At 55.0% G+C, this 23,505-nt stretch overlaps 2 protein-coding genes across 5 annotated transcripts in view; both read left to right on the forward strand.

The window, feature by feature from the left end:
• Nucleotides 1-68: 68 nt before the first annotated feature.
• On the forward strand, nucleotides 69-9,017 carry ZNF319 (zinc finger protein 319). Of its 4 annotated transcripts, XM_027685264.1 has the most exons (3): nucleotides 83-277; nucleotides 1,082-1,292; nucleotides 1,729-9,017. In XM_027685264.1, exon 3 carries the CDS (start codon nucleotides 2,096-2,098, stop codon nucleotides 3,755-3,757), a length of 1,662 nt encoding a protein of 553 aa, XP_027541065.1. In that variant the 5' UTR covers nucleotides 83-277; nucleotides 1,082-1,292; nucleotides 1,729-2,095; the 3' UTR covers nucleotides 3,758-9,017. The 4 variants fall into 4 exon arrangements, with proteins under 4 accessions (XP_027541066.1, XP_027541065.1, XP_027541062.1 ...); XM_027685265.1 differs by lacking the exon at nucleotides 1,082-1,292 and having other exon boundaries at nucleotides 69-267; XM_027685261.1 differs by lacking the exon at nucleotides 1,082-1,292.
• Nucleotides 9,018-11,595: 2,578 nt separating this feature from the next.
• Nucleotides 11,596-23,505, forward strand: part of CNGB1 (cyclic nucleotide gated channel beta 1) — a 28,237-nt gene continuing 16,327 nt past the window's right edge. The window contains exons 1-16 of the mRNA XM_027685300.1: nucleotides 11,596-12,006; nucleotides 12,284-12,341; nucleotides 12,475-12,532; nucleotides 12,648-12,777; nucleotides 12,996-13,035; nucleotides 13,214-13,280; nucleotides 13,367-13,448; nucleotides 13,843-13,882; nucleotides 14,229-14,379; nucleotides 14,484-14,559; nucleotides 15,099-15,135; nucleotides 18,359-18,536; nucleotides 19,670-19,724; nucleotides 20,403-20,440; nucleotides 22,066-22,189; nucleotides 22,542-22,631. Of these exons, the coding sequence (XP_027541101.1) occupies nucleotides 11,908-12,006; nucleotides 12,284-12,341; nucleotides 12,475-12,532; nucleotides 12,648-12,777; nucleotides 12,996-13,035; nucleotides 13,214-13,280; nucleotides 13,367-13,448; nucleotides 13,843-13,882; nucleotides 14,229-14,379; nucleotides 14,484-14,559; nucleotides 15,099-15,135; nucleotides 18,359-18,536; nucleotides 19,670-19,724; nucleotides 20,403-20,440; nucleotides 22,066-22,189; nucleotides 22,542-22,631 (1,323 nt within the window). The 5' untranslated portion in view covers nucleotides 11,596-11,907. The remainder of the gene's footprint in view (nucleotides 12,007-12,283; nucleotides 12,342-12,474; nucleotides 12,533-12,647; nucleotides 12,778-12,995; nucleotides 13,036-13,213; nucleotides 13,281-13,366; nucleotides 13,449-13,842; nucleotides 13,883-14,228; nucleotides 14,380-14,483; nucleotides 14,560-15,098; nucleotides 15,136-18,358; nucleotides 18,537-19,669; nucleotides 19,725-20,402; nucleotides 20,441-22,065; nucleotides 22,190-22,541; nucleotides 22,632-23,505) is intronic.

Genomic DNA, 23,505 nt, shown 5'->3' on the forward strand with positions numbered 1-23,505 from the left:
AGCGGGCCGGGCCTGGCCGCGGGCTGCGGCGGCGGCGGTGGCCGGTGGCCTGCGAGCTCCTCGGCCGCCCCCGCGCCCCGCGGCCCTGAGGCGGCCCGGGCCCGGCGGGAGCGGGCCGGGCCATGCCGAGCAAGGCCGCCTCGCCAGTTTGAAAGTACCTCTGCGCTCCCGACCGCGCTCCCTAAATGGTTGTCGCTTCCCACCTCCCACGGAGGGATGAGTTAGGCTGGAGCCGGCGCCGACGCGGGTCCCCGCGCAGAGCCCTCGGTAAGCCAAGGTTGGTATCGCTCTGCCCCGCGGGGAACACGCGTTTCCCCCCCCGGCGGGCCGGGATGCGGCGCCGGTAGGTTCCTCCTGCCGCGGTTCGCGGTGCCCGGGGGAAGGTGGGGCCTGGGCTGTGCTGAAGTTTGGTGCCCCGCCGAGCTCGGGACCCTGCGAGCCTCCCTTCGTGCCGGCGGTCAAGGTGAGCTCTCTAGGAGAAGGAGGGGCGCCAGCAGGGCTGCGATGGGGCCTTTGGGCATTTTACTGGCGTAACTGTGCTGGAGGACAAAGTAGCGCAGTGTCCCCTTAGGCAGAGGCGGGTCCAGCACTGCCCAAGCTGTGGGGCACGATCCAGGCTCAGCTGAGCGCCGGAGGAGGTGGGGATGCTGGGAATTGAGGTTCTCTGGTGCTCTTCATTGCTTAGTTTTAAACATAACCTGGAAGACCAAGGATTTCCTTACCCTGAGGGCACGTGGTTTGACACACACCTGGGTGTGCACTTGTGGGGTTGGGGGCTCGAGGCCCAGGCATGTTACCTGCTTGCCAGGGCCTGCACCTTCCTTCTCTCTTGAGCTGTGTTGACGCTGCTGCTGTCTGCTGTTCGCTGGTGGGTTTTACTCTTCTCTAAGTTGATGCCAAGTTTTACTGGACATCTCTAGAAAGACTGGAACTTTTCAGTGTGCACAATCCTGGTGATGCTGTATAGTAAGGCCAGGCAGCAGCTCTGGCATAGGTTGTTTGACTTTAGGGTGCTTTTATTCCGTGGTTTGGTAGGAAGTTCAGCCGAGCCATTGCTTTAACTCTTCTTTTATCTTCACAGAGTGATCCCTGTGGGTTCTGTGTTCTGTCTGTGGCTAAGATAACATTGAGGGCAAACCGTCTCCTGAGCTCTCTGGCTCTTCCCAGTCTACAAGCGCTGCCCAGAGAGGGGGAAATGTCTTGCACACATCCCTTGGGTGATGAGCCTGATATCCAAGCTGCGGGAGGAGCAGAACTGCTTCACAAGGCGGTTTCAGCTGGGGTGGGATCAGGTTGGGATTTGCCTTGACACCTGTAAAATCTAACTCAGTAGCTTCTTAATTGCACGGCGTTTGGTGCACAGCCTGTGCAGAGAGACCCATGTTCTCAGCCAGTGCCCCAGCGGCACTGGGAGATCCAGTGACCCACAGCCTACGGGGTAAGGCTGAGCTGACCAGGCCCTGGGCAGTTTTGCTGCCTCTCCTGAGGGCACAATACCCTGGCTGCAGCCAAGCAGAGCCCAACCCTTTCCAGGCTGAGCACACCTTGTCCCGGGCCCTTCGCAGAGCAGCAAAGGGGGCTCTGGTTCTGGTTAGCTCCCTCACACTGCCTTCCTGGTAGCTTTGCAGGGACACAGGAGAGTTTTCAAAGAGAGCCATGGGGAGAGGTCGATAGAGAATTGCCCCTCTTTCCTCCAAGACCTGACATGAGCTGTCTTCTTTCTTGCAGAGAGAGCTGCTCCCTGGGCTGCTTCCTGTGCCCTTCCCAAATGTGAGCGCATCGCAGCCAGCACGGAGAAAGGCCTTCTCTTGTTTTCAAGGCACTTACCTCTGCCTCCTGTTCTTTTGTCCAAAAAAAGAAAAAGCCAAACCAAATCAGTCCACAAAGAACTTGTGCTGATCCAAGGAGGAGGCTCTGGAGTCACTTCTTTTCTTCCCAAGATCCTTGCTGTGTGCTGGAGTTTCTGCCCTCAGCTTCAGGGGATCAGCTACGGGGAATCAGGATCTTGGAATCTTTTGATTTTGGTTTTACTTGAACCCTTTCAACTGGGAAGCTGAAGCTATCACTGCTAAAATCCCGTTTTTTTTTCCCAAGCATGTCAGAAAGCTGGCAGCAGCAGCAGCAGCAACCACAGCAGCCGCCGCCACCGCAGCAGCACCACGCTGGGGCAGCCGCCCTCCCAGAGCACTCCATCCCACCCAGCACTGCTGACAACCCCTTGGGCTGCGCCGTCTACGGCATCCTGCTCCAGCCAGACCCTGGACTGCAGCACCACCAGCACGCCCCCATCCAGGCTGGAGACCCATCCCACAAATGTGGTGTGTGTGGCCACGACCTCACTCACCTCTCCAACCCCCATGAGCACCAGTGCTTGCCAGGCCATGACCGCTCTTTCCAGTGTACCCAGTGCCTGAAGATTTTCCACCAGGCCACCGACCTCCTCGAACATCAGTGCATCCAGGTGGAGCAGAAGCCTTTTGTGTGCGGGGTCTGCAAGATGGGCTTCTCCCTCCTCACCTCGCTGGCGCAGCACCACAACGTCCACAACGGCAACGCCATGAAGTGCTCTATCTGTGAGAAGACCTACAAGCCTCCTGAGGTAGAGCATCCGCAGCCTCTCGACCCCTCGGAGAAGCCCTACAGCTGCTCCATCTGCCAGAAAACCTTCAAGCACCTCTCGGAGCTGTCCCGGCACGAGCGCATCCACACGGGCGAGAAGCCGTACAAGTGCACGCTGTGCGACAAGAGCTTCAGCCAGTCGTCCCACCTGGTGCACCACAAACGGACGCACAGCTCGGAGCGGCCCTACAAGTGCACGGTGTGCGAGAAGAGCTTCAAGCACCGCTCCCACCTGGTGCGCCACATGTACGCGCACTCGGGGGAGCACCTCTTCAAGTGCAACGTCTGCGAGCTGCACTTCAAGGAGTCCTCGGAGCTGCTGCAGCACCCCTGCACGCCCAGCGGCGAGCGGCCCTTCCGCTGCGGGGAGTGCCAGAAGGCCTTCAAGCGCCCCTCGGACCTGCGGCAGCACGAGCGCACGCACAGCGAGGAGAGGCCCTTCAAGTGCGACCTCTGCCAGATGAGCTTCAAGCAGCAGTATGCGCTCATGCGCCACCGCCGCACGCACAAGGCCGAGGAGCCCTTCAAGTGCAACCTGTGCGAGAAGGGCTTCGTGCAGCCCTCGCACTTGGTGTACCACCAGCACGTGCACGGCATAGAAAACCTCTTCAAGTGCAACGTGTGCCAGAAAGGCTTCAACCAGTCCTCGGAACTGCTGCGGCACAAGTGCGTGCAGAACGCGGAGCGGCCCTTCAAGTGCGCGGTGTGCAACAAGTCCTACAAGCGGGCCTCGGCTCTGCAGAAGCACCAGCTGGCCCACTGCGCCGAGAAGCCCCTCAAGTGCACGCTCTGCGAGAGACGTTTCTTCTCCTCCTCGGAGTTCGTGCAGCACCGCTGCGACCCGGCCCGCGAGAAGCCCCTCAAGTGCCCCGACTGTGAAAAGCGGTTCAAGTACGCCTCGGACCTGCAGCGCCACCGGCGCGTGCACACGGGCGAGAAGCCCTACAAGTGCTCCTCCTGCGAGAAGGCCTTCAAGCAGCGCGAGCACCTCAACAAGCACCACAGCGTGCACGCCCGGGAGCAGCAGTACAAGTGCATGTGGTGCGGGGAACGGTTCCTGGACTTGGGCCTGCTGCAGGAGCACAGCGTCCAGCACACGGCCGAGGGCGCCTACCAGGTGGCTGCTTGCTTGCCATGAGCCTCCCGCCCCGCGGCAGCTTTCAGCTTGCATGGGACGCTCCCGGGCCTCGGCCTCCCCTTCCCTCTCCTCGGTCGTGGACAACCTCCAGGGAGTGTGGGGGAAAGGGGAGGTACGGGGTGTGGGCAGGTAAACTTTCCTCTGGCCTCTGTGGTTGATATGCCGCCTGTATTGAAGTGGCAACAGACGACGTGAACATCGTGAAGGGGTGGAAAGGAAGGGAGGGAGGTGGAGAGAGGAAACTGCCTGTAGGTGCCTGGCGTTCCCTGGACTGTAGTTCACGCTGTACCTGCAGTTCCAGTGCCGGGAGCTCAGCTGCCTGCTACAGGCACCAGCCCCTTGTGTGCAGCCTTTTTCCCCTGCCCTGCCTGGGGGGGTTGGTGGGGAGGGCTGGGTGACTCTCCTCCTGGAGAGAGCTTAGGAGCAAGGCAGAGCCAGCCCTCTCTTCTCCTGAGGTGTGCTGCTCGGCACGGAAGTAGCAGGTTTCAGCTGCTGGGATCTCCCACCTTCCTTGGTCCAAGCTCAGCTGAGGGCACCATTTCAGAGCGTTAGTGTTGACTGACTGCCCCGACCTCCCCTGCTCTCCCTCCTTCTAGAGTGTTGAAAGGGAAAAGCCATGGGGCTGCACAGCTCCAAAAAGCACTTTGGCATTGCTGCTTTTGCAGTCGCTGGCTGTCACACTCTGCAAGGGTTCTGAGGGAGCCTGCGGGTCCCCCCAGTCCCTGTCAGCTGCATGGGAAACTGTAGCAAGTGCTGCACTGCTACCAGAGAGCATGGCAAGGAGCACCGGAACAGGCTGCCCAGGGAGGTCATGGATTCTCCCTGTCTGGAGGCATTCCTGTGTAACATGGTTTAGGCAACCCTGCCTTGGCAGGTGGGTTGGACTAGATGATCTCCAGAGGTCCCTTCCAACGCTAAAAATTCTATAATTCTGTGAGAGCATCCATGCCCTGCTCCCAGCCAAGACAGACCCTGGCATTTAAGAGCTGCTTCCTGAGGGATCTAGCTCTCCTGCCCAGACTTGCCCCTAGGCCCCTTGAGCACCCCTTGGGCTGTTAGTGGTACCTCCAGGGGGGTCAGGCAAAGGGCTGTCCCAGCAGCAAAAACACTAATGGGTGAGATGAACACTACTAATAACCTACAGCTGCAGAGGTGTTGCCATCACCGACAGTAACCCACGGCGTGTGCAGGGGCCTTGGTGTCTGATTTGCTGGGGGAACCAGAGCAAGGCAGGAGAATCCTCCCAGGCCTGCAAGCTTGGCTCCACAGGGAGGGCAAGGTTACCAGTGGGTAAAGGAGGAGTGTATTTTTTTTCCCATCTCGCAGGAGTCCTGTTTTACCCCTTTACTCTTTCTTTACCTCTTCTGTATTTTTCAGGTTTTGCACACTTCTTGTAAACATCACTTAAAAATAAATCTCCCCTAGCAAGGTTGATGCAGCCTCAGGTGTTTTCCTCTGCAGGAATTTTCTGGCTTCTCGTGACCGAGGGATCCATTACATGCCAGTTAGATGCCTTGAAGGCTGAAGATGTGCTTCCTAGGTTGCCCACCAGCCTTCCCCTCTCCATCTTTGGAGATACTAAGATGTTAAGTATCCATCTGTGGAGATACTCAAGCCCTGACTGGATGTGGTCCTGAACAACCTGCTGTCGCTGACCCTGTGCAAGCAGGGAGTTGGACCTGATGATCTTCAGAGGTCCCTGCCAGCCTCAGCTCTTCTGTGATCTTGGCTGGTGCTTGTGTGAGGTTGTGATGAGCTGCAAGTAGTGAACAGCAGCCAGGAAGTTGCCCACGTGCTGCACGAGTGAGTAGGATGAGTTTAATAAGGTTCCATGGCAAGCGTGGACAGGTTAAACTTGCAGAGGGTTGGACTGGACCTGCATCAGTGGTGGGGGACGCTCATATGAAAGGTGAAAAAAGGCTTTAGTTTCCATTTCCAGCATGGTGAGGGGGAATGGGGTGCATTTTCAGGGGCTGGGACAGTGCAGTGACAGGTCAGACCCTGGGGCTGAGTCTTCTTCGTGTGCAGCTTTAAAGAGGTTAAAGCAGACTTTGCTCTCTGCTGCCCAAGGAAGAAGGACTGATGGTGGTTATTTTACTTCATGCTGCCTCAAAGATGTAGAACTTCTACAAAGTTTTCCATCTATGTTTCTTTTTCCTCTTTTTTTCTTTTTTTGTTTTGCCTTTTTTTTAAAGCATTCATTAAAAATACTGTGTAGTTTAACTTGATGTCATACTGGATCTTTAAAAAAAAAAAAGATGTGATAACCTGGATTTTTAAAGAGCTCTTTGGTTCTAGGTAGCTGTTTTTTGCTGTTTAATACGTAGTAAGTTCAGTGTATGCTTTTCTGTAGGAGTAAAAGGAAGTCCAAACCAAGGAAGGCTAATCCTGTCTTTGCAGAAGGGTTTGGTGGTCAGGGAGGTTGTGAGTGTGGGACCAGATGGGGAGTGTGGCACCCACCTGAACCTGCTTCTTGGACAGAGGAGGATGGTGCTGGGCCCCAGACACAGCTCCACACCATGTGCTGGCCACAGAGCTGCCAGATCCTGTCCCCTTGGTATCAGCTGGGCATAGGGACTGTTGGGGAATGTTTCCCTTTGTAGTGAGCAACTGGGAAAGCCCTGGATGTCCCAGTGAGGAGCTCTGGCTCTGCTTAGGACATGGCAACAGCCAGGCAGTGTCCTGGCCAGAGAGACTGATCAGGTCCGTGTGCCTAGGGCCCTGTGGCTGGGATAAAGGGGATGCTGTGGAGAGCTTGGCAGGGACGAGCCCAGGTCCAGGTCTTCAGGCAGTACCTGTGAGTAGGTGCCTCCTGGTTCAAAAACATCTTAGTGCGGCATTAGAACGTCATTATTAGGTCTGGCTGTGAGCCCATGGTGACTCAGTCTCTCTATCCTGTTTGCTGCCCTGCAACAGCCCAAATCCAGTAGAAGCCCATGGAGGCTGCAGCTGCCAGACCTTAGTGCTGGGGGCTGGAGGATCTCTGTGGAGCAGGCAGCTGAGCAGCCAACCAGGAGCACTCGGGTGTATTTTTATAGGAGCATTTTCTAGCTGGAAGCAGCAGTGTTGTGTACAGGTGGGCTGGGGGAGCAGGTTGATCTCCGTTGCTGTGCCTTTAGGTCATGTTTTGTACCGTGAGGTGAGAGGTGATGGAAGTAGCAGGAGGCACACGAGTGTCAGGAGCGCAGTACTTTGTGGGGAGGCAGGGGCTGGCCTGGGAGCTGATGTCCCTGGGGCATTACACTGCAAAGGGCTCTCTGCTAACTGCTGGTGTTTTCTTTTCAAACCAAAGAGCAGTTGTGGCCAAAGCCTCTCGGGAGTAAAACGTGTTTCTACTCTGTACCTGTGCTGCACTTAGTTTCTGACATTTATTTCAAGCGACTTTCAGGCTTCTTCACGCTGCCTCCACTTGGCCTCTCGCATCCCTCACACCCAGGAGGGATGTGCTGGAGCTGGTGTTGCATCAGCCCTGGGGCAAGTGCTCGTGCTTGGCTTCAAGACCTGGTTGCCAGACCCCCTGAGGATGCTCTGTAGGGCTGGGCAGTGGATGGTCCCTCCTGAAGGGTGGTTCTCTTAGCAGGCAGCCTGAGCATAGGGTGCTGCCTGGGAGGCAGCAGGGAGGGTTAGGCTGGGCAGAGGTGATGTGGATGTTGTCCAGCACATAAATCCTGCTCTCTAGGGCTACTGGCTTCCTGAGTCCAGGAAGAAGGTAGTCTGTGACCTGGGCTTTTTTCTGATCTTCACTTCCCCTTACCCTACCTACAGGATGCCTTTAGCCATGTCTCAGCCTCGTCCGCTCCACATCTATTTTGCTTATAGTTTTAAAAGACCTTCTCAGCTCCTTTTCCCTTTGTTCAGTTCTTTAATTGTAAACAGTGTTTTATTTTTCATCCCTTTTTCCATTTTGCTTGTGAAGTCTCTTCCTTCATTCCCACCTCCCCCCCCCTCAGCCCCAAATTCCTCTCTAAGGCTGAGGCTGGATCCAGGTGATACCAAACCACTGACGGTGAGGTATCTTGATGGAATCTTGATGGAATCCAGTGGATGCTTCTGGTCCTCCTCCACATGAGGTCATCCATCTGGCTGGACATGGGCAATGCCTGTGGCCTGGCAGTTTGGCTCGGCCAGATCTTGTCCATGGTACATCTGGCTCTGGTGAGCAAGTCTAAGCCAGGACCAGGAGCCAGAACAGAGCTGTAGGAAATGGGCACTGGGGGTGAGAGCAACCATTTCCCTGGTGGGTTCCTTTGCCAGCTCTTCAAGGCTGGGGATTCGGTCAGTGAAGGACTGTCAGACGTTCCAGGACAGAAGTCATAGCACTGGGGTGGGCTTGGGCTGCTCAGTTCCCCTGGGAGTGCCTGTGGAGCATCTGTGTGCATCAAGCAGGTGGCTGAGCTGAGTTCACTGTGGCATGGACACCCCTGGGACCATGGGTATGCCCGGGTGGCCCTGCCAGCGCTCCAGCAAGCAGACACCATCCCTGTGATCTGGGTGGGGAGATGTGCACACTCTGCTCTTGGGGCACACCTGCTGGAGTGGGGGGCGAAGGGGAAGGTGTCCTCTGACAGAGTTTTGGGACCATCTCTGGGTGCTCAAGCCAGCCCTTGCAGGGAGGAGAGCAGGGTGGAGAGCACTTTCTACGCTTCCCTTGGGTATTTGCCATTAAGTCCAGGCTGCAGCCGAAAACCCCTTGTTATCCTTCAGAGTCTGACTCTCTCTGTTGGGTGGTGAGTTCACCTGCGGGAAGGTTCCTGCACACACAGGTGAGATGCCAAGATGCAATAAGGGCAGGCCAAGGTTTGGGGCTGGCAGCTCCCCCCGGGCCAGGAGAGCACAGCTTCTCCCCAGCTGCCAGGCCTCCTCCACTGCCCTGCTGCTTTCTGGACGTGAAGATGCTGCTCTCACAGCATGCCTGGGATGCTCAGTGAGGAGAGCAGGACCACAGGTGGGAGCTGGACCGTGGGCTTGTCTCTGAATGCCTCCGAGCCGTGGATCTGAGGGGCGTCATGGCCAGTGAGGTTCTCAGGCTCCTCCTAATCTTCACTCATGACTCCGGCAGAGTCCCCAGGGCTGTGGGAAGTTGCAGCCAAGGTTGATGAGGTTTGTGTGGCTTGCAGTGCCTTTAACACTGCTCTCCGTGTGTTTCTAAGATGATACTCCATGTATGTGTGTGTATATATATTGTATTAACACATCCCGCTCTTCTGTGTGAGTGTCAAATGGTTTTGCTTTACTAATAAATTTATAGTTATTTATACCTTCCTGTGGGTGTGTAAGATTTCTGGAGTGGAGGCCATGTGCCAGGTACCGCCTCCCCGTCTGTCTTTGTGCTCTCTCTGGCTCTGCTTGACTTTTTTTTTTCATGTTTTCTCTCTTTTCCCTGAACTTTTTTGAGGGAGAGATGATGGTTCATCTTCCTGGTAACCAAAAGTCAAGATGCAGGATATGGGCAGGCTCCCAGGCAAGCAGAGTGTGCAGTTGCCCCTTGATAGAGGTGGAGTGCTCCCTCCCCAGGGTAAAACTCCTCCCTGGGAGCCTCTGGACAGAAGCAGGAGTCTCGATCTGCTGGAGAGGAGCAACTATTCAAGAGGCAGAAGCTGATGCCTGTTGTGCTCTGAGCACCCCAGCCCCACACACAATTGTTTGAGCTTTCCCAGAGGTTTGTTTTGCACCCCCCAATCCTGTGATAGCAGGAGAGGAATCTGCTACCTGCAGACAACATAACTTGCTCCATCCCACACCCAGGCCAGGCGAGATGTGTCTCTGAGTCACTGAAAAAATGCTTCTATGCCACAGTTTCCTTGGCTGTGAATCAAAGCTGCAGAAGTGCTGGGGCCAGGCAGGATGGGTACTTGTTGCCCACCAGGCTGGAGACACCCATGGAGCCAGGGAAGGAGGAATTCTGTCAAGGGGCTCCAGCACTGCTCCAGGGAGCTCTACCCAAAGACAGGAGCTGGGGCTGGATGTCAAGCAGAGAAGCCTTGCTGGTACCTGCCTTCCAGGGTGTGACTGAGATTAGGGGCAGTGGGAAAGGCTGGCAGTTGAGCAGGACTGGAGGTAAACGGATCAAGCAGCAATTGGCAGGCTCAGCAAGGGGAGGCTTAGCTCAACTCAGCACAGATTTGCTGCCTCCTGCCTTGGATCCTCTGGGGCTGGGACAGAGCTGTGGGTGGAGCACCCTCAGCACATCACCCTCATCACACCACCTTGTGTCACCCCGCGGGGTTTCAGCAGCTCCACTGCTGCTCTTCTGCGCATTCCTGCACCCCCCTGCGCCTGCGAGAGACGACTCCCTGCCCTGCAGCTCTGCCGGTGAGTGCCTGGGATAGCTTTGGTGGCTCCAGGGATTTTGAGGATGCTCAAACCTGCTTCGTTTTGGGGGTTTTCTTTGCAGTATCCTGCACCAAACCCAGGCTGGCTGCTCGGGACAGCTGGGTGCCTGTAATCCCATTTGCAGGCAGCGCAGGGCTAATCCCCGCAGAGCCCTGAGCGGATTGAGGCGGGTTTGGGGGGGTCAGTGGCGAGCTGAGGTGGCCAAGGGAGCCCACGCAGCCCGGGGTGGCTTCCCAGGGAGGTGGTGGTGAGTCTGGGGGGGTAAGTGGCGGTGATGGAGGTGAGGGATGTGGCTGGGGTTTTTGCAGGACCACCTCTGCACATCACGGGGGGGTTGGTGCTCTGAGACAGAGCTGGAGGATGAGCTGTGTTGGGGGAGCGAGCAGGTCCATGGGGAGTGGTGTTGCAAGGGCAATGGACCTGGGTAATATGGAGGGTTTGATGGGCTGCTGGAGGGGAGGGAAAAGGCCACAGTGGTCCCTGCTCCAAATTGCAACAGTGAATCTGCGCCTCACTTGCTGTTGGAGATAAGACTAAGGCCCTTTGCTCACTGGCACAAACCCCATGGAGCTGCCACAACAGGTGGTGGCACTGGTAGGTACCTGCAGTGCAGGGGGATGCATAGACTGCCAGCTCTTCCGTGCCACTGCGCGCAAATCCTGGCTGCTTATTCCTATTTCTTCCAGCAGCTAGTTTTTTGCGGACCCACAGATGTTTCTGCCCCTTTCTTGTTCAGATGTGCCAGAGGAATGGCCTCTGCCCTCCACTTTCCTTCCCAGACCAAGGACAGGCTTATGCTTTTACAGCTTCACAAGCTTATGTCGAGGGAGGAGGGGATCCTGACTGTCGGGGGGGCTCACTGAAGCCCTGGGGGGCTTTCTCTGAATTGTTTGGGCTCAGTGCTGCACACTGACCCTGTGCTTCCTTGGGACCTGTGCCAAAGCATGGGTGGAAATGCCTCTGCTGTGTGGGGCTGCCGGGTTTTCCTTCCTGCTCCTGGGGCATTCGCATCTCCTTAATCCTTTATAACCAGTGGGTGGTAAAAGGCAATTTAATTGGTTTCTGATTGTCTGGTTTTACAGCCACACTGTCCAGTTTTGGGGATGTGGGGTTCTCTGGGAGAGCTGACCCTGTCTATGGTGCCCTGGGAGCTGGAAGTGCTGCTTCAGCTGCATCCACACCCAGCTCCTTGACTTCCCAAGGTGTGGGCGAGCAAAGGGCTGAGGACACACATCACCCTTCCTGGGAACCTTGGCCTGTTTAGATTTAAGGAGTCAGGCTTTGGACAGCCCCCCACAAACCATGTTGAGGGAACTGAAGGCGTCCTGCACGCCTAAAGGCTGCATTAATGCAAAGAGCCTGGCGCTGAGCCGCTTCCAGCCTGTACCTGCTGCGTGTGGGACTGGGGTCATGTGTGTACCTGGGATTGAAAGTCCCATGCTGTGTCCCAGCTGGGCTGGAAGGAGCTCAGGGATCTGCTTTCTTTTGCCCTTTGCAGGCATCATCTGCGAGCAGCAGCACAGGGACTGCCCGAGGTGCTCCCGGGCCCCTCACTGGGCAGTGTGGGGTGTCCTTGGAGGGGCATTTTGGGCAGAGCGCGGCTCTTTGGAAGGGCAGCAGCAGAAGACACTCCCAGGTTGAGCAGTGCCACATTTCCCAAGCAGGACACCGAAACGGAAGGACACCAAGGACCTCTTTGGGCTGCTCTGGAGACATCGTGAGCAGCTGGTGCACCCGGGATTCCTTGGGGGGTGTGCACCCCTGCTGCTGGCCTCTTGTAGGCTGGAGACCCCTCCCCACTGCCCGCAGGCAGCGGGATGATGGGCTGGATCAACCGGGTGGTTCCCCAGCCCCCGGTGCCCCCGGTGACAGAGGAAACCCCACGGGCCCCAGCGCAGGAGCCGGAGCCAGTTAAGGTGAGCAGGGAGGCAATTTGGGGGGTAATGGGGATGCCGTGACCTATATGGAGAAATGCCTGTGACTCTGCATCCATCCCTGGCTCTTTGGCACCCAGGGATGCTCCGCAGCATCCCCAAGAGGGATGGGGGCCAGGACGCTTCCCTGCTCTGAGCTTCTGGGAAGCAGCAGGAAGGATGGGGAGTCCCTGGGGTTTGCAGCCACCTTTGAGCAGGGACAGTGTCCACTGTGCCTCACCCTCTGACTCTCTGACACCTTCTGCCTTTTACCCTGAAGGCACCAGCAGGAAAAGCCAGTGGCCCCACGGATGTTGCTGACCAGGCACGCAATGAGGGTAAGCCCCACACTGGCTCAGGCCACAGGTCATGTTCCTTTACCAACTGGTTCCCCTCCTTCCCAGCGTGCTGGGGGCTGCCAGAGTGGTGACAGGAGCTTGCCTTTGTTTTTTTTCCCTGCTGCCATTGAAGAACTAGTAAAGAAAGTAGAATTTGTGATCCCTGAGGACACAGGTTCTGTGTTTGAGAGGTATGGCTCTTGCACCCTCCGGTGTGCAACACGGTTTGCTTGGGATTTTGTTTTTTGTTGGGGGCTGGATGCCTGGGATGGCATTCCCAGCCTGACTCGCTCCCTTCTCTGGCAGCATGGGGAGCAGTGTGCGCTTCTGGCTCTCCTATGGGATAAGGAGGGTGATTCCCCAGCCAGCTCCACCCCCAGGAACACTGCAGGTGCTCGGGAAGAGCTTTGAGACAAGCGTTGATGTTCCTGATGAGGTAGGAGACAGATCTTGGCAGCAGTATGGTGTATTTGGGCTTCTACATCTTTTTTTCCTTCCTATCACTCTCCCAGTGCTAACTGGGAGCACTAAATGTGCCCTGCGTTGTTTTCTGCCTTCATCCATCCCTGGGGAAAGGGCAGATTTCCCTCCCCACCCAATAGGATGAGCCCCACCTTGGCTGTCTGGTGGGTGACAGTCTGTTTGGCTTTTCAGACAGAGGTCCAGGTCCTTCCGGAGGAGGACGACGGTCTCGGTAAGGAGAGCTGGGAGCTTGTAGTTTGCAACACCCTGGGGGCCTCTCTGGGACTCCCACACCCCACCTCCCTGACTGGTGATGCTGGCACCATTGTCCCCTTGAGCTGGCTGATGGGGGGACCTGAAGCTCCCAGCAGTGCAGGTCCCCCCTGCCCGTGGCAACGCTCTCCTTGCAGACATAATCCCCTTCGATCCAGAGGAGGACGGCTTCGAGGACGACTTGGACACCCCCAGAGAGGAGTGGTGGGTCCCCAGCGAGGCTGGCAGGGGGCTGGGGGAGGGCAGGAGGGCACGGGATGAGCTCCCTGAGCACGGCACTCTCCCCACAGGGTGGGACAGCGGGTGCTCAGCTGGCTGTCCCAGGGCTTTGAGAGGATTGTGCCGCAGCCGGAGGGGATGAAAAAGCTGGAGGTGAGCACTGCCCAGCTCGGGGAGACTGGGGGCCACTGGGCAGAGGTTGACAGCAGGGTGGGCTCCCTGCCTTCATCCTCCTGCACACCTCAGCTGGGACCCTGGGGAGGAAAATCCCAAAGGAATTCAGTAGAGCAAAAGAGAGACCTTGGGGTGCTGTCCCGTTGTTCCCAACCTGGCTGCAGGCAGGGGAGACCTTCCAGTTGGGACCCACTGGTGGCAACAACACTGGGTTTAATGGTTGTTGTCAGGGAAATGGGGCCAAAACTGCACCAGAGGATGTGTGGGGTTGAGAGTGTGGGTCTCCTTGGGGTGGGGCACAGGCCCACACGGGGTGGTGTGAGGCTGCAGGCAGCGCTTTGCCACATCCATCCGTCCCTCTGTCTATCTGCAGGCAGAGCAGAAGGATCAGAAGTGCGAAGCCACAGTGGAAGGTGAGCGATCCAATCCCCCTTCCCTGGGTGGCCCTTTCAGAGGAGACGCTGTGCCTCTGAGAGCCCAGCTGCGGGTGCCCTTCGTCTCCATGCCCAGGATTCCCACTGTGCTGAGAGGGGTGGGCACACGGGTCCTGGCATCACAGCACCGCCCCTACATCACTTCTGTCCCCAAACTGCCCATGTCCTCCACCCAGGCCGGGCCCCCAGGGGAGAGGCTGCCAGGGAGGTACCCCAGGCCTGTCCCTCTGTGGGAGGTGACCCTCCCTTGCTTGCTCTGCTTCCCAACAATTTATGACTGCTGCATTGCCTAATCCCCCTTCTTCTTCCAAATAAACCCGAGCAGGCACAAAAAGGACTGAAACGACGGCAAAGCCAAAACCCCGCCTTTCAGCTGCCCTGAGCACCTCAGTGGCAGAGACACCAGCAGCTGCCACGGAGCACCCAGAGCCAGTGACCACCCTCACCACTCAGTCCATGGCTCTGGATGGCCTCAGGTAACCACAGGGCAATTTCTGCCTGGGTCTGGTGGCCAGAGGGTTGGCTGATGTGGGAGCAAAGGCTCTGGCTGCCGGTTCTAACACTGGCTTCTTGTCACCAGGATGTTCATCTGGTTTGTCCAGAAGCTGGAGAAGGTGCTGCCACAGCCAGTGACCAGTGGGAAGCAGGACACACAGGTATGCTGCCTGCTGGATAGGCAAAGAGCACGGGAGCACCATGTCCCTGCTGGGGAGGGTGTCCCTTGCAATGCAGAAACTACTAGATCAGTGCTGGGACCTGGTGTGGTTTGGGTTGTCACCCAGCTCCTTCAAGAAAACAAATCCCCATGACCTGCACAGCTGATAAAAACCAGGATTTGGCTTCTAAGCAGCACGAGAGCCTGCAGCATGTTTTCTTTACCATTTCCTTGCCTTTCTGCGCAGCTCTGGGTGGTGTCCAGGCCCTGGCACCTCACCCAAGTGCAGTCCCAGTTCTAAGGATAAGCAGCAGCAGCAGGTTTAGACACTCTCCTTTCCTGCCCTTGCCCCCAGGCGAGCTCACTGATGTGCTCCTGCCCCGTATTATCATGAGTGTCCACAGCCAAGGCATCCAACCTGACACGAGAAATCACGTGGGGTATTTAGGGTAATAGGGCCACTTTTACTGCAAATGGGTATTTAGGTTAGAAATTACTGAAAATGGACAATGAGTCATGTTTCCCTTTTCCTCCTGGCAGGGAGTGGCCTCAGCAACCTTGAGTCCCGTGGAACAAAGTAAGTGGTGGCTCCATCTCGCTGTGAGAGTTTGATTGCTGAGCTTATCAGAAAGGCTATTGGGAAGAGGGGTCACTGTCATCTTTTATCCCCTGATCTGCCCTGGGTACCAGCTTGGGAGCCCTTGGAATCCCTCGGGAAAGCCATGGGAGGCTGTTGACGCTTGAGAAATGGGAGCGGCTGTGGAGTTGTGGCAGGGACTTGGTAAAACTCAGGGTTTGTGGGAATCTCTAAGTGCAGCATCCCACCATCCTCGGGCCCCAGGTTTTGAAGTTAGTGCCGATCTCAAGATCTGTCCTCAGGCTGTGCTGGAGGATGTTTGCTGAGCCGGTGGGATTTGATCAAAGGGAATTCAAACCTGCCGCCTTCTTTCCCCCCTCTGGCGTGCTCGCTGCTAAAGCTGGAAGGTGTTTGCCAAGCCTGGTGGGAGTTGTCTAGGAAGGTACCTCAGGAAAACCAAATCCTGGGATTAGGTGTGTTAGATGTGAGTCTGCATGGTTGTGGGAAAACTTGTGGGGATCACACTGCTTCTTGCCTGCCTGTGGAGGGGATCAAGCACCGGCTCTGCAGGCAGTCGGGCTTGGCTCCCCCCACCAGCCACATTGGGGGATACTGGACAAAATGGCAGAGCCACTCTGGATGCCTCTCTGGATGGATTGGACAGGGTTACACAGCCCCATGGAAGTGCTGTCCCTGGCAAGGAGTGGCTGGTTGGGCTGGGTGAGGCACGCGGAAGCTGCACATCCCCCAGGAACACGCCAGGAGGTTGCTCCTGCTGAGCCACCAGCAGCCTGGCAGAACCTCAGAGAGTGAAATCCTGGGAATGGGGCATTTCTCACGTGTTTGTACAAACTGGAGACCTGTGCATTGCCACGGAGCCCTGAAAGAGGCAAAGCCAGGGGTGTGCTGGGCAGGCACAGCCTTGGTGCACAGCCGGCTTTGGTGCCTTGAGGCATCTCCAGGTCACTTAATTGGGTTGAGCAAGAGATCTGCCCTGGCCCCAGACTGCCAGCACACTCATTAATGTTTTCCTTCTCCTTTTGTTTCAGGGGGCAAAGGGGCTTAGCGCCTCTGAAACAAACGGAAAACGAAGACCATGGCAAACCAGCCCTTCCCACACCCCAATGAGACCAACCTGAGGAGAAAGCGCAGCTGGGGAGGAAAAGCAATGGGGAATTAGCAAATAGTCTCTAGCTCCTTCCCAGCTGGGGCAGTGGGGAGCCAAGGCTGGCACAGAGATGCCAGCTGCATGTCCCCAGTCCCAGGGCTGTTCCACTTGGGTCCTTCTTTTCTCTGGGAATTGGAGCTATTAGTTTTGCAGGGCAATGTCTATGAGATGGGAGCTACAATTTATAGGATGGCAGAAAAGCATCACTCAGGACACCTCGGTGGCAGAAAGCCTCTTGCTGCAGTCTCCCAGCACTCCTGGCTCTCTCAATGGCCCCCTGAAATCTGAATATTCAATCTGAGACCTCCAGCTGAAACCCACAGGTTTCTTTGAGTCAACTTCTGCCTCCGAGGTGTAATGTTATAAAGCTCTTGAAGCTCTTGTCAGCTCCTTATTGCTTTTCTTCCACTAACTGAGTGTTTTCTCCCAGCAAGTGGAAAGGGTTCTGGTTTGCAGCAGCAAATCAGATGGGTGAGGTTGATCTCTAGATGAATAGGTAGGACTTAATGGTTAAAAACCTTTGCCCAGACTCTCCTTCTAAGAGAATTTACCCCAAACTCTCCTTACCCTCAATGACAGCTGCTCCCTCCTGAAGCTCACAGCTCCTTGGATGCAGCATTAACTACAGTGGCAGGAGTGTCTTGGCAGGGAAGGGATCCCAGGGGGTCCAGTCTGAACATCCCCTCTTTCGGTTTGAAACTGTTGCCCCTTGTCCAGTCACTGACTTGGGTAAAAAGTCTTTCTCCATCTCTTGTATAAGCCCCCTGATATACTGACAGGCTGGGTTAAGATCTCCCACCATCTCCTTGCAACTCTTTAGGTCCATCTAGGCAACCATAATAATGAGTCGTGAGCCAAGAGACCACCCTGAGATCCATCCCCTGCTTGTAGCAGGCCACAGTTTTAGTATTTGCTCCATTTTAATATAATGTACACAAAAGTCATGGTGTGTTTTAAAAGCCATCTCCCTGCTTGCTGTCCCGTGTTTTAATTAACAGAGATCTGCAGGGAACATCAGGGACACCTTGGGGTGGGTGAATACAGCACTGGTACAACCGTGCCTGGGTTTCCTGCCTTTCTGTAGTTGAATTTGCACGTTTCCTTTCAGCTTCACTGTGGACATGTAAGTTCTGTTGTCAGGCAGACATCAAAATAAACTGATTTTACAGTAAGCGGATGTGCTTCCTCCTCCTGTTTCTCTGGAGCGTGCCTGACGTGGTAGGATGGGTACCCCTGGGACACAGAGAGGGCTCAGCATGGGTCAGCCCTGCACTCCTCACCCTGCAGCTGCTCCACAGCTCCCCCAGAAACCCGCCATGGATTTGGGCTGGCATCGTCCCACTAACCCACCACGGGTTTTTCCCCGGTGATGCTGGGCAGTGGCAGCGTGCTAGGAATGCTCCCTACACCGTGGCCAGGGGAGTGTTTGGAGCAGACATGGTGTGGTGCTTGGGTGTTGCAATGTGGGCTCTGGGTTGGGTTTCGCTCTGCAGATCCAGGGCCCTCGGGCTGTGCCAGGGCGGCACTTTGCTGGGAGTTCACAAAGGGAGAGGCTTTGGGCTCTTCCCTTGGCTGCTCCTGACTGCAAGGAGAGACAAAATGTGGCCTGGAAATGGGCCAGATCGCTGCTGGTGGAGGTGGCTACACATGCAGGGAAGCCAGCAGTCATCTGTGTGCAGGGGTTTAAAGCTTTCATAGAATCACAGAATGGCTGGGGTTGGAAGGGACCTTAAATTCATCCAGTGTTAACCCCCCTGCTGTGGGCAGGGTCACTTTGCACGAGACCAGGTTGCTCAGGGGCTTCACAGGGCTTTGGGTATGCTTGGCACAAAATGGTGAATTTTCTTTTTCCTTCTAGCAAAGGGCCCAAGGCATCTGCCCAGCACAGCTTGGGGTCACCAGGGCTGCCCAAATCTGTGCAGGCTGAGAGCTGCTTCAGCACTGCAGCATCAAGCAGATGAAACATGGGATCTGCCCTGGCCCTACATCTGACCCCTCAAGAATGTGCTCTCACACTCTCACTTCATCACCTCCCTTTCCCCATTCCAATTTCAGTTCATATACCCCCTGGGGAACCCGAGGAGACCCACCTCATCCTGGAAGAGATCACTGATGACCAGATTAATGAAGACACGTGTGAGATGATGGCCTGGAGCCACAAGGCTGAGCCGGAGGCAGATGCTCGTTCCCTTCCCCCCATACAGGAGGAACCTCAGGAAGAAGAAGAAAACAGGTAGGAGAAGGAAGATGCTGTTGATGGGCAGGTCTACGTGTTCTCCAGTCACCAGTGTGGTGGCCATGGGAGGGGACAAGCATATCCCCAGGCATCCCTCCTTGCCAGCACTGGTGGTGGAGCTGGCAACCGAGGCGTCTGTTTTGGAAGAGGGGGGCATCCACCAGAAGAACCCAAAAGGTGTTTCAGCAAACGTCCTTTGCTTCTGGTGCTGAGATTTGGGTTGGGGCAGGCGGTGGCAGAGCCATCAGTGCAATGCTCGCAGAGCCATCAGTGCAATGCTCACAGAGCCCTGCAAAGGACAGCTGAGGGAGGCTCTGCTTAGGCTCCTGTAAGATTTTGGCCCTAAAGGCAAGAGGGCTTGGACCTTGTTCCCAACAGTTGCACATTCAGCTGTAATGACATTCAGAAATAGGAGTTGTCTCTGTAGAATTCACTCTACTTCTCCCAAAAGAACTGCCTGCTGAGGTTCTCCCCAGGGCTGGGCAGTGTGTTCAGAGCCAGAAGGAGGCTGTGTTGCAGCAGGGGGATGAGAGGTGCCCATGCACACTCGCAAAGGTTTCTGAGACCCCCAAAATGCTCCCTGAGCCCAGCATGGGCTAACACAGTGGTCTCCCCGTCCCAAAACTGGCAATGCTCAACTGCACTAAGCACAAGCAATGCCCTGAGCCACACTGGCTCAGCAGAGGTCTCTCCTGCTCAACCAGAAAACACTGGGCATGCTATAAAAATATTTTTCAGATTTTTTTTCCCCTTGCTACAGAAGCTGTGAGAAACTGTGGGCGGCAAGCACGGGGGGGGATTTCATTAACAGGAGGTTTTGGTCAAAATCAGCAACCAGTGACCCCTAAGCACATCCTCTTCCCATGCAGCAAGGGGAATCTGAAGGCTCAAGGACTCTGGTTTTGGGTTCCCAAACTCTTTCCCGCTCTCCCTTCCACCTGCTTGGAGCTGTAGGCACTAAAGGGATGTGAAACAGTGTATGCCCAGTATGTCCCAGCATATCCAACCCCCCGAGAGGTTGGCTGGGGGATGGAGGGAGAGCATCTCTGGCCAAAGGGGTTGGGGAGACTGGCAGGGCTCCTCATGTGACATACTTTGTGAATTTTACTTAATGAGTTTCTCCTTCCCAGGCTGTGGTTGAGCTCCCCAAACACTACCAAGGAGGAAAAGGAGGAGGAAAAGAAGGAGGAGGAAGAGAAGGAAAAATGGGAGGAGGAAGAGAAGGAGCAGGAGGAAGAGAAGAAAAAATGGGAGGAGGAAGAGAAGGAGCAGGAGGAAGAGAAGAGGGAGGAGGAGAAGGAGGAGGAGGAAGAGAAGAAGAAGGCAGAGGAGAATAAGGTGGAGGAAGAGAAGGAGGAGGAAGAAGAGAAGAAGAAGGCAGAGGAGAATAAGGTGGAGGAAGAGAAGGAGGAGGAGGAAGAGAAGAAGAAAGGGGAGGAGGAAGAGAAGGAACAGGAGGAAGGGAAGAAAGAGGAGGAGGAAGAGAAGAGGGAAGAGGAGAAGAAGGAGGAGGAAGAGAAGAAGGTGGAGGAGGAGAAGGTGGTGGAGGAGGAGGAGAAGAAGGTAGTGGAGGAGGAGGAGAAGAAGGTGGAGGAGGGAAAGAAGGAGGAGAAGAAGGTGGAGGAGGGAAAGAAGGAGGAGAAGAAGGAGGAGGAGGAGAAGAAGGAGGAAAACAAGGTGGAGGAAGAGAAGAAGAAGGAGGAGGAGAAGAAGGTGGAGGAAGAGAAGAAGGAGGAGGAGGAGAAGAAGAAGGAGGAAAAGAAGAAGGAGGAGAAAAAGGCGGAGGACAAGAAGAAGAAGGAGAAGAAGAAGGAGAAGAAGAGGAAGAAAGAGGGGGAGAACAGGAAAGAGGAGAAGAGGAAAGAGGAAAAGAGGAAAGAAGAGGAGGAGGAGAGTGCAGAGTGAGTGTCTCCCCTTAATGTTGCCTTAATGGCTTTGTCGGAAAGGAGCGTGAACGCAGCTGTTGTTTCAACTGCGTTCACAAGCCAGAGAGGCTGAAACACCCATGGACGAGCGAGCTCCTCCTGGCAGAGCGGAGCTCCCAGCCTGGCTGGCAGCTGTGCTGTGCTGGGGAGGGATACATTCGGGAGGAATGGGTGAGAAGGGAGGGATGCTTTTGCAAACCGGCTCATCCCAGGGCTCGCTGCTGACGCGGCACCTGGCGACAGGCGAGAGTCTCCTGGTGACACGGGCTCCGTCTCCACCGCGGCCGCCCGTAGCAACCGCGGCCCCCGGGCATCCATCCCCCCGCGGGTCCGGCGGCTCGGCTGAGAGGCAGCCCCGGCTCGAGCCTCCATCGGGAGGCTTTGCCCTCTCCCAGCTCCGGGAGAGGGTCCATGCTGTTTGAAACCACATCCATCAGTTCAGGGCAGTCGGAATTATTGTGGGTGCCACAGAGCTGAATGTAAAGAGAGGATTGTGTGTTCTGCCTGGAAATACTGCTTAATGCAAGTAGGTACAATTTTACATTTTTTTCCTGTTGTAGAAAATATCCGAGTTCTTGTCAGGCAGGTAGTGGCTTTGGTCTAGATGGTGTTGAGAGACATCTTTCTGCTTAGTTAAGTGGTTTGCTCGGATTTCGCATGAGATAAACATTTAGGGATTTATTACCCGGTGCTAAAATATTATTCTCTGTTAATTCCTCTAAAGTAGCTAGATTTTCAGGAAGAAGCTGAAAATGCACGATTATTCACTATCAAACCCATATGTTTGTATGTCATCAAAATCTGTTCCTGGAGCTTCACTATAGAAACTTGAGCTTCAGTTGTGGGGTGAATGAGATGATGCTTCGTCTTTCAATGTGTTTGTTTATTGGGAAACAAGAGGGAAACCAACAGGTTTTCTAGATAAAGAGGAAGGATTTATAATTGTGTTTAAAGGGAGCATAATTAAAATAAAAAAGGGGGGGAATTATTAAAAATACTTTAAAAAATACCTTGGAAAACAACAGGTTTTGAAGACATGGAGGTAAAAGAGAAAGAGCAACCACTGCTTGTGACATATCTCTTCTGACTTTGCACCTGCCAAGGATACAGAAAGATGGTTTCTCGATTTTCATGCATTTAGCTATCTTAAAATTTTTCTCATTACCACCTATCCCTGCTTTGCATTTTTTTCCAGGAAAGAGCAAATCAGGAGATAAGTGCACAGAGCCACATGTGAAGTGCTTGTTTTCAGTTATAAGCTATATTAAAACAATAAATTCGATCTTGTGAGCCCCTTTGTCAGAATGGTGGAGCTGAGGTCTGCACTTGCTGCTGAAAGAAAATGAGAATTACGTGTCCTGGTAGTGCCTTGCACAGGCAAACGTGGGATTTGGATGGTGCTTTTGGGAAAGCCCTGCCTGGAAATTAGGCTCTGGGCTTTTTATTTGGCAAATTTTAATTATGTGAGAAATGATTATGCACAGGAGGAGAAAGATGCTGCTTGCATCTTTCTGCCTCTGCAATTTTTGCTTGTGCACGTGCAATGCCCTGCTTTGTTTATGCACCTCTCACCTACGCAGTATTTTTTCTCTCCTTCCCAGGTCCCTGCTCTCTTCTCTCCCAACTACCAATGGTGTGGATGAAGCCTACATTGCTGAGGAGGCCCTCAGGATTGAGCAGCAGGCAGTAGCTGAGATAAGTAACCTCGAAGGTGCTCTTGTACAGGTACGGCATCGCTCCCTGCCTGGGCTCAGGTCTGCAATGAGCTCTTGCTGGCCAGTGAGTACCAGGGGCTCAGAGCTTGTCCAGGGGGATGCAGTGCCCTGGGAGGAGCAGGAACTGGGCTGGGCACTGGACATGTTTCCCACTGAGATGTCCCCATCCCTGAAGCTGAGCCAGCAGCATTAGCTGTGGATGGAGGGGGGGCTGTTTCACCCTACAAAGTTGGCACTGAACAAGGAGCTGAGAGTCTGGCAAATAGGGGTGATACGGGGAATCCAGTCAAGCTGCAAAAATCTGCTCTTTTACTGACAGAGTAGGGCTTTTTCTCCTTAAAATGGTTTTTTTCATTTTGAAGGTGGAAGAGAAGACAGCTGAAGCTGCTGAAACCAATGCTGAAGGTACAACATGTAGCAGTACAATAGCAAATGGGGATGAATCAAAGCAGGTGATGTGATGCCTGATGGGAGGAGAATCCAGCTTCTCCTTCCCTGCTGTTGGGGAGCAGGCAGCTGAGTTCTCTGCAGCATGGGCCTGCATGGGCAGTTGGGGCTTTTCACTGGGGTAAAGCATCCCGTGGGCACAGCATCCCATGGGTGCAGCATGGTGGCATCATTGGCATGGGCTGGAGCCAGCTCTGAATGGCTGGTGCTTGTGCAGTGCTGAGTCCTGCTGATTAAGCAATCCCTGACGTGAAATTAGGGTTCCTCCTTCAGCTGGAGAAAGTATAGGGATAAAAAGGATTTTCTCTACCAGGTGGCATAAAGTGCATTTTAATGTAGCCTTTTAGGAAGCAATGGAAGTAATGAAAATTAGGTAGTGAACTCCCATCACAGCCTGAGCGAGCAAAGACAGGTCCTGGCATAACTGCACTGATGTCGGGGAGTTGCACAGGGAATGGGTTGCCCTGAGTCTTGGTGCAGGCTGATGCAGCCCATGCAGGGCACCCCGATTTTTGCAGCAATGCTAGAAAATGCTGGTTCATCGGGAACTACAGTGATAGAACAAGGAGTAATGGGTAAAAATTGAAGGAGGGGAAATTTAGGTTAGATAAAAGGAAGAAATTCTTTATTCTGAGGGTGATGAGATACTGGAACAGCGAGGTTGTGGATGGCAGTGTTCAAGGCCGGGTTGGATAAGGCTTCAAGCCACCTGATCTAGTGGGAGGTGTCCCTGCCCATGGCAGGGGAGGATGGGACTAGACGACCTCCAAGGTTGTTCCAACCCTTAACATTCTGTGATTCTACGAAAAGGGCACAGCAGGACGGCCACCACTGCAGCCCTGTGCTGCCAACACCCGTGAGCAGCGGGACAGCCCCAGC

The sequence above is a fragment of the Neopelma chrysocephalum genome, unplaced genomic scaffold, assembly GCF_003984885.1.
Source record: "Neopelma chrysocephalum unplaced genomic scaffold, ASM398488v2 Primary Assembly neopelma1_68b, whole genome shotgun sequence".
Classification (NCBI taxonomy): domain Eukaryota; kingdom Metazoa; phylum Chordata; class Aves; order Passeriformes; family Pipridae; genus Neopelma; species Neopelma chrysocephalum.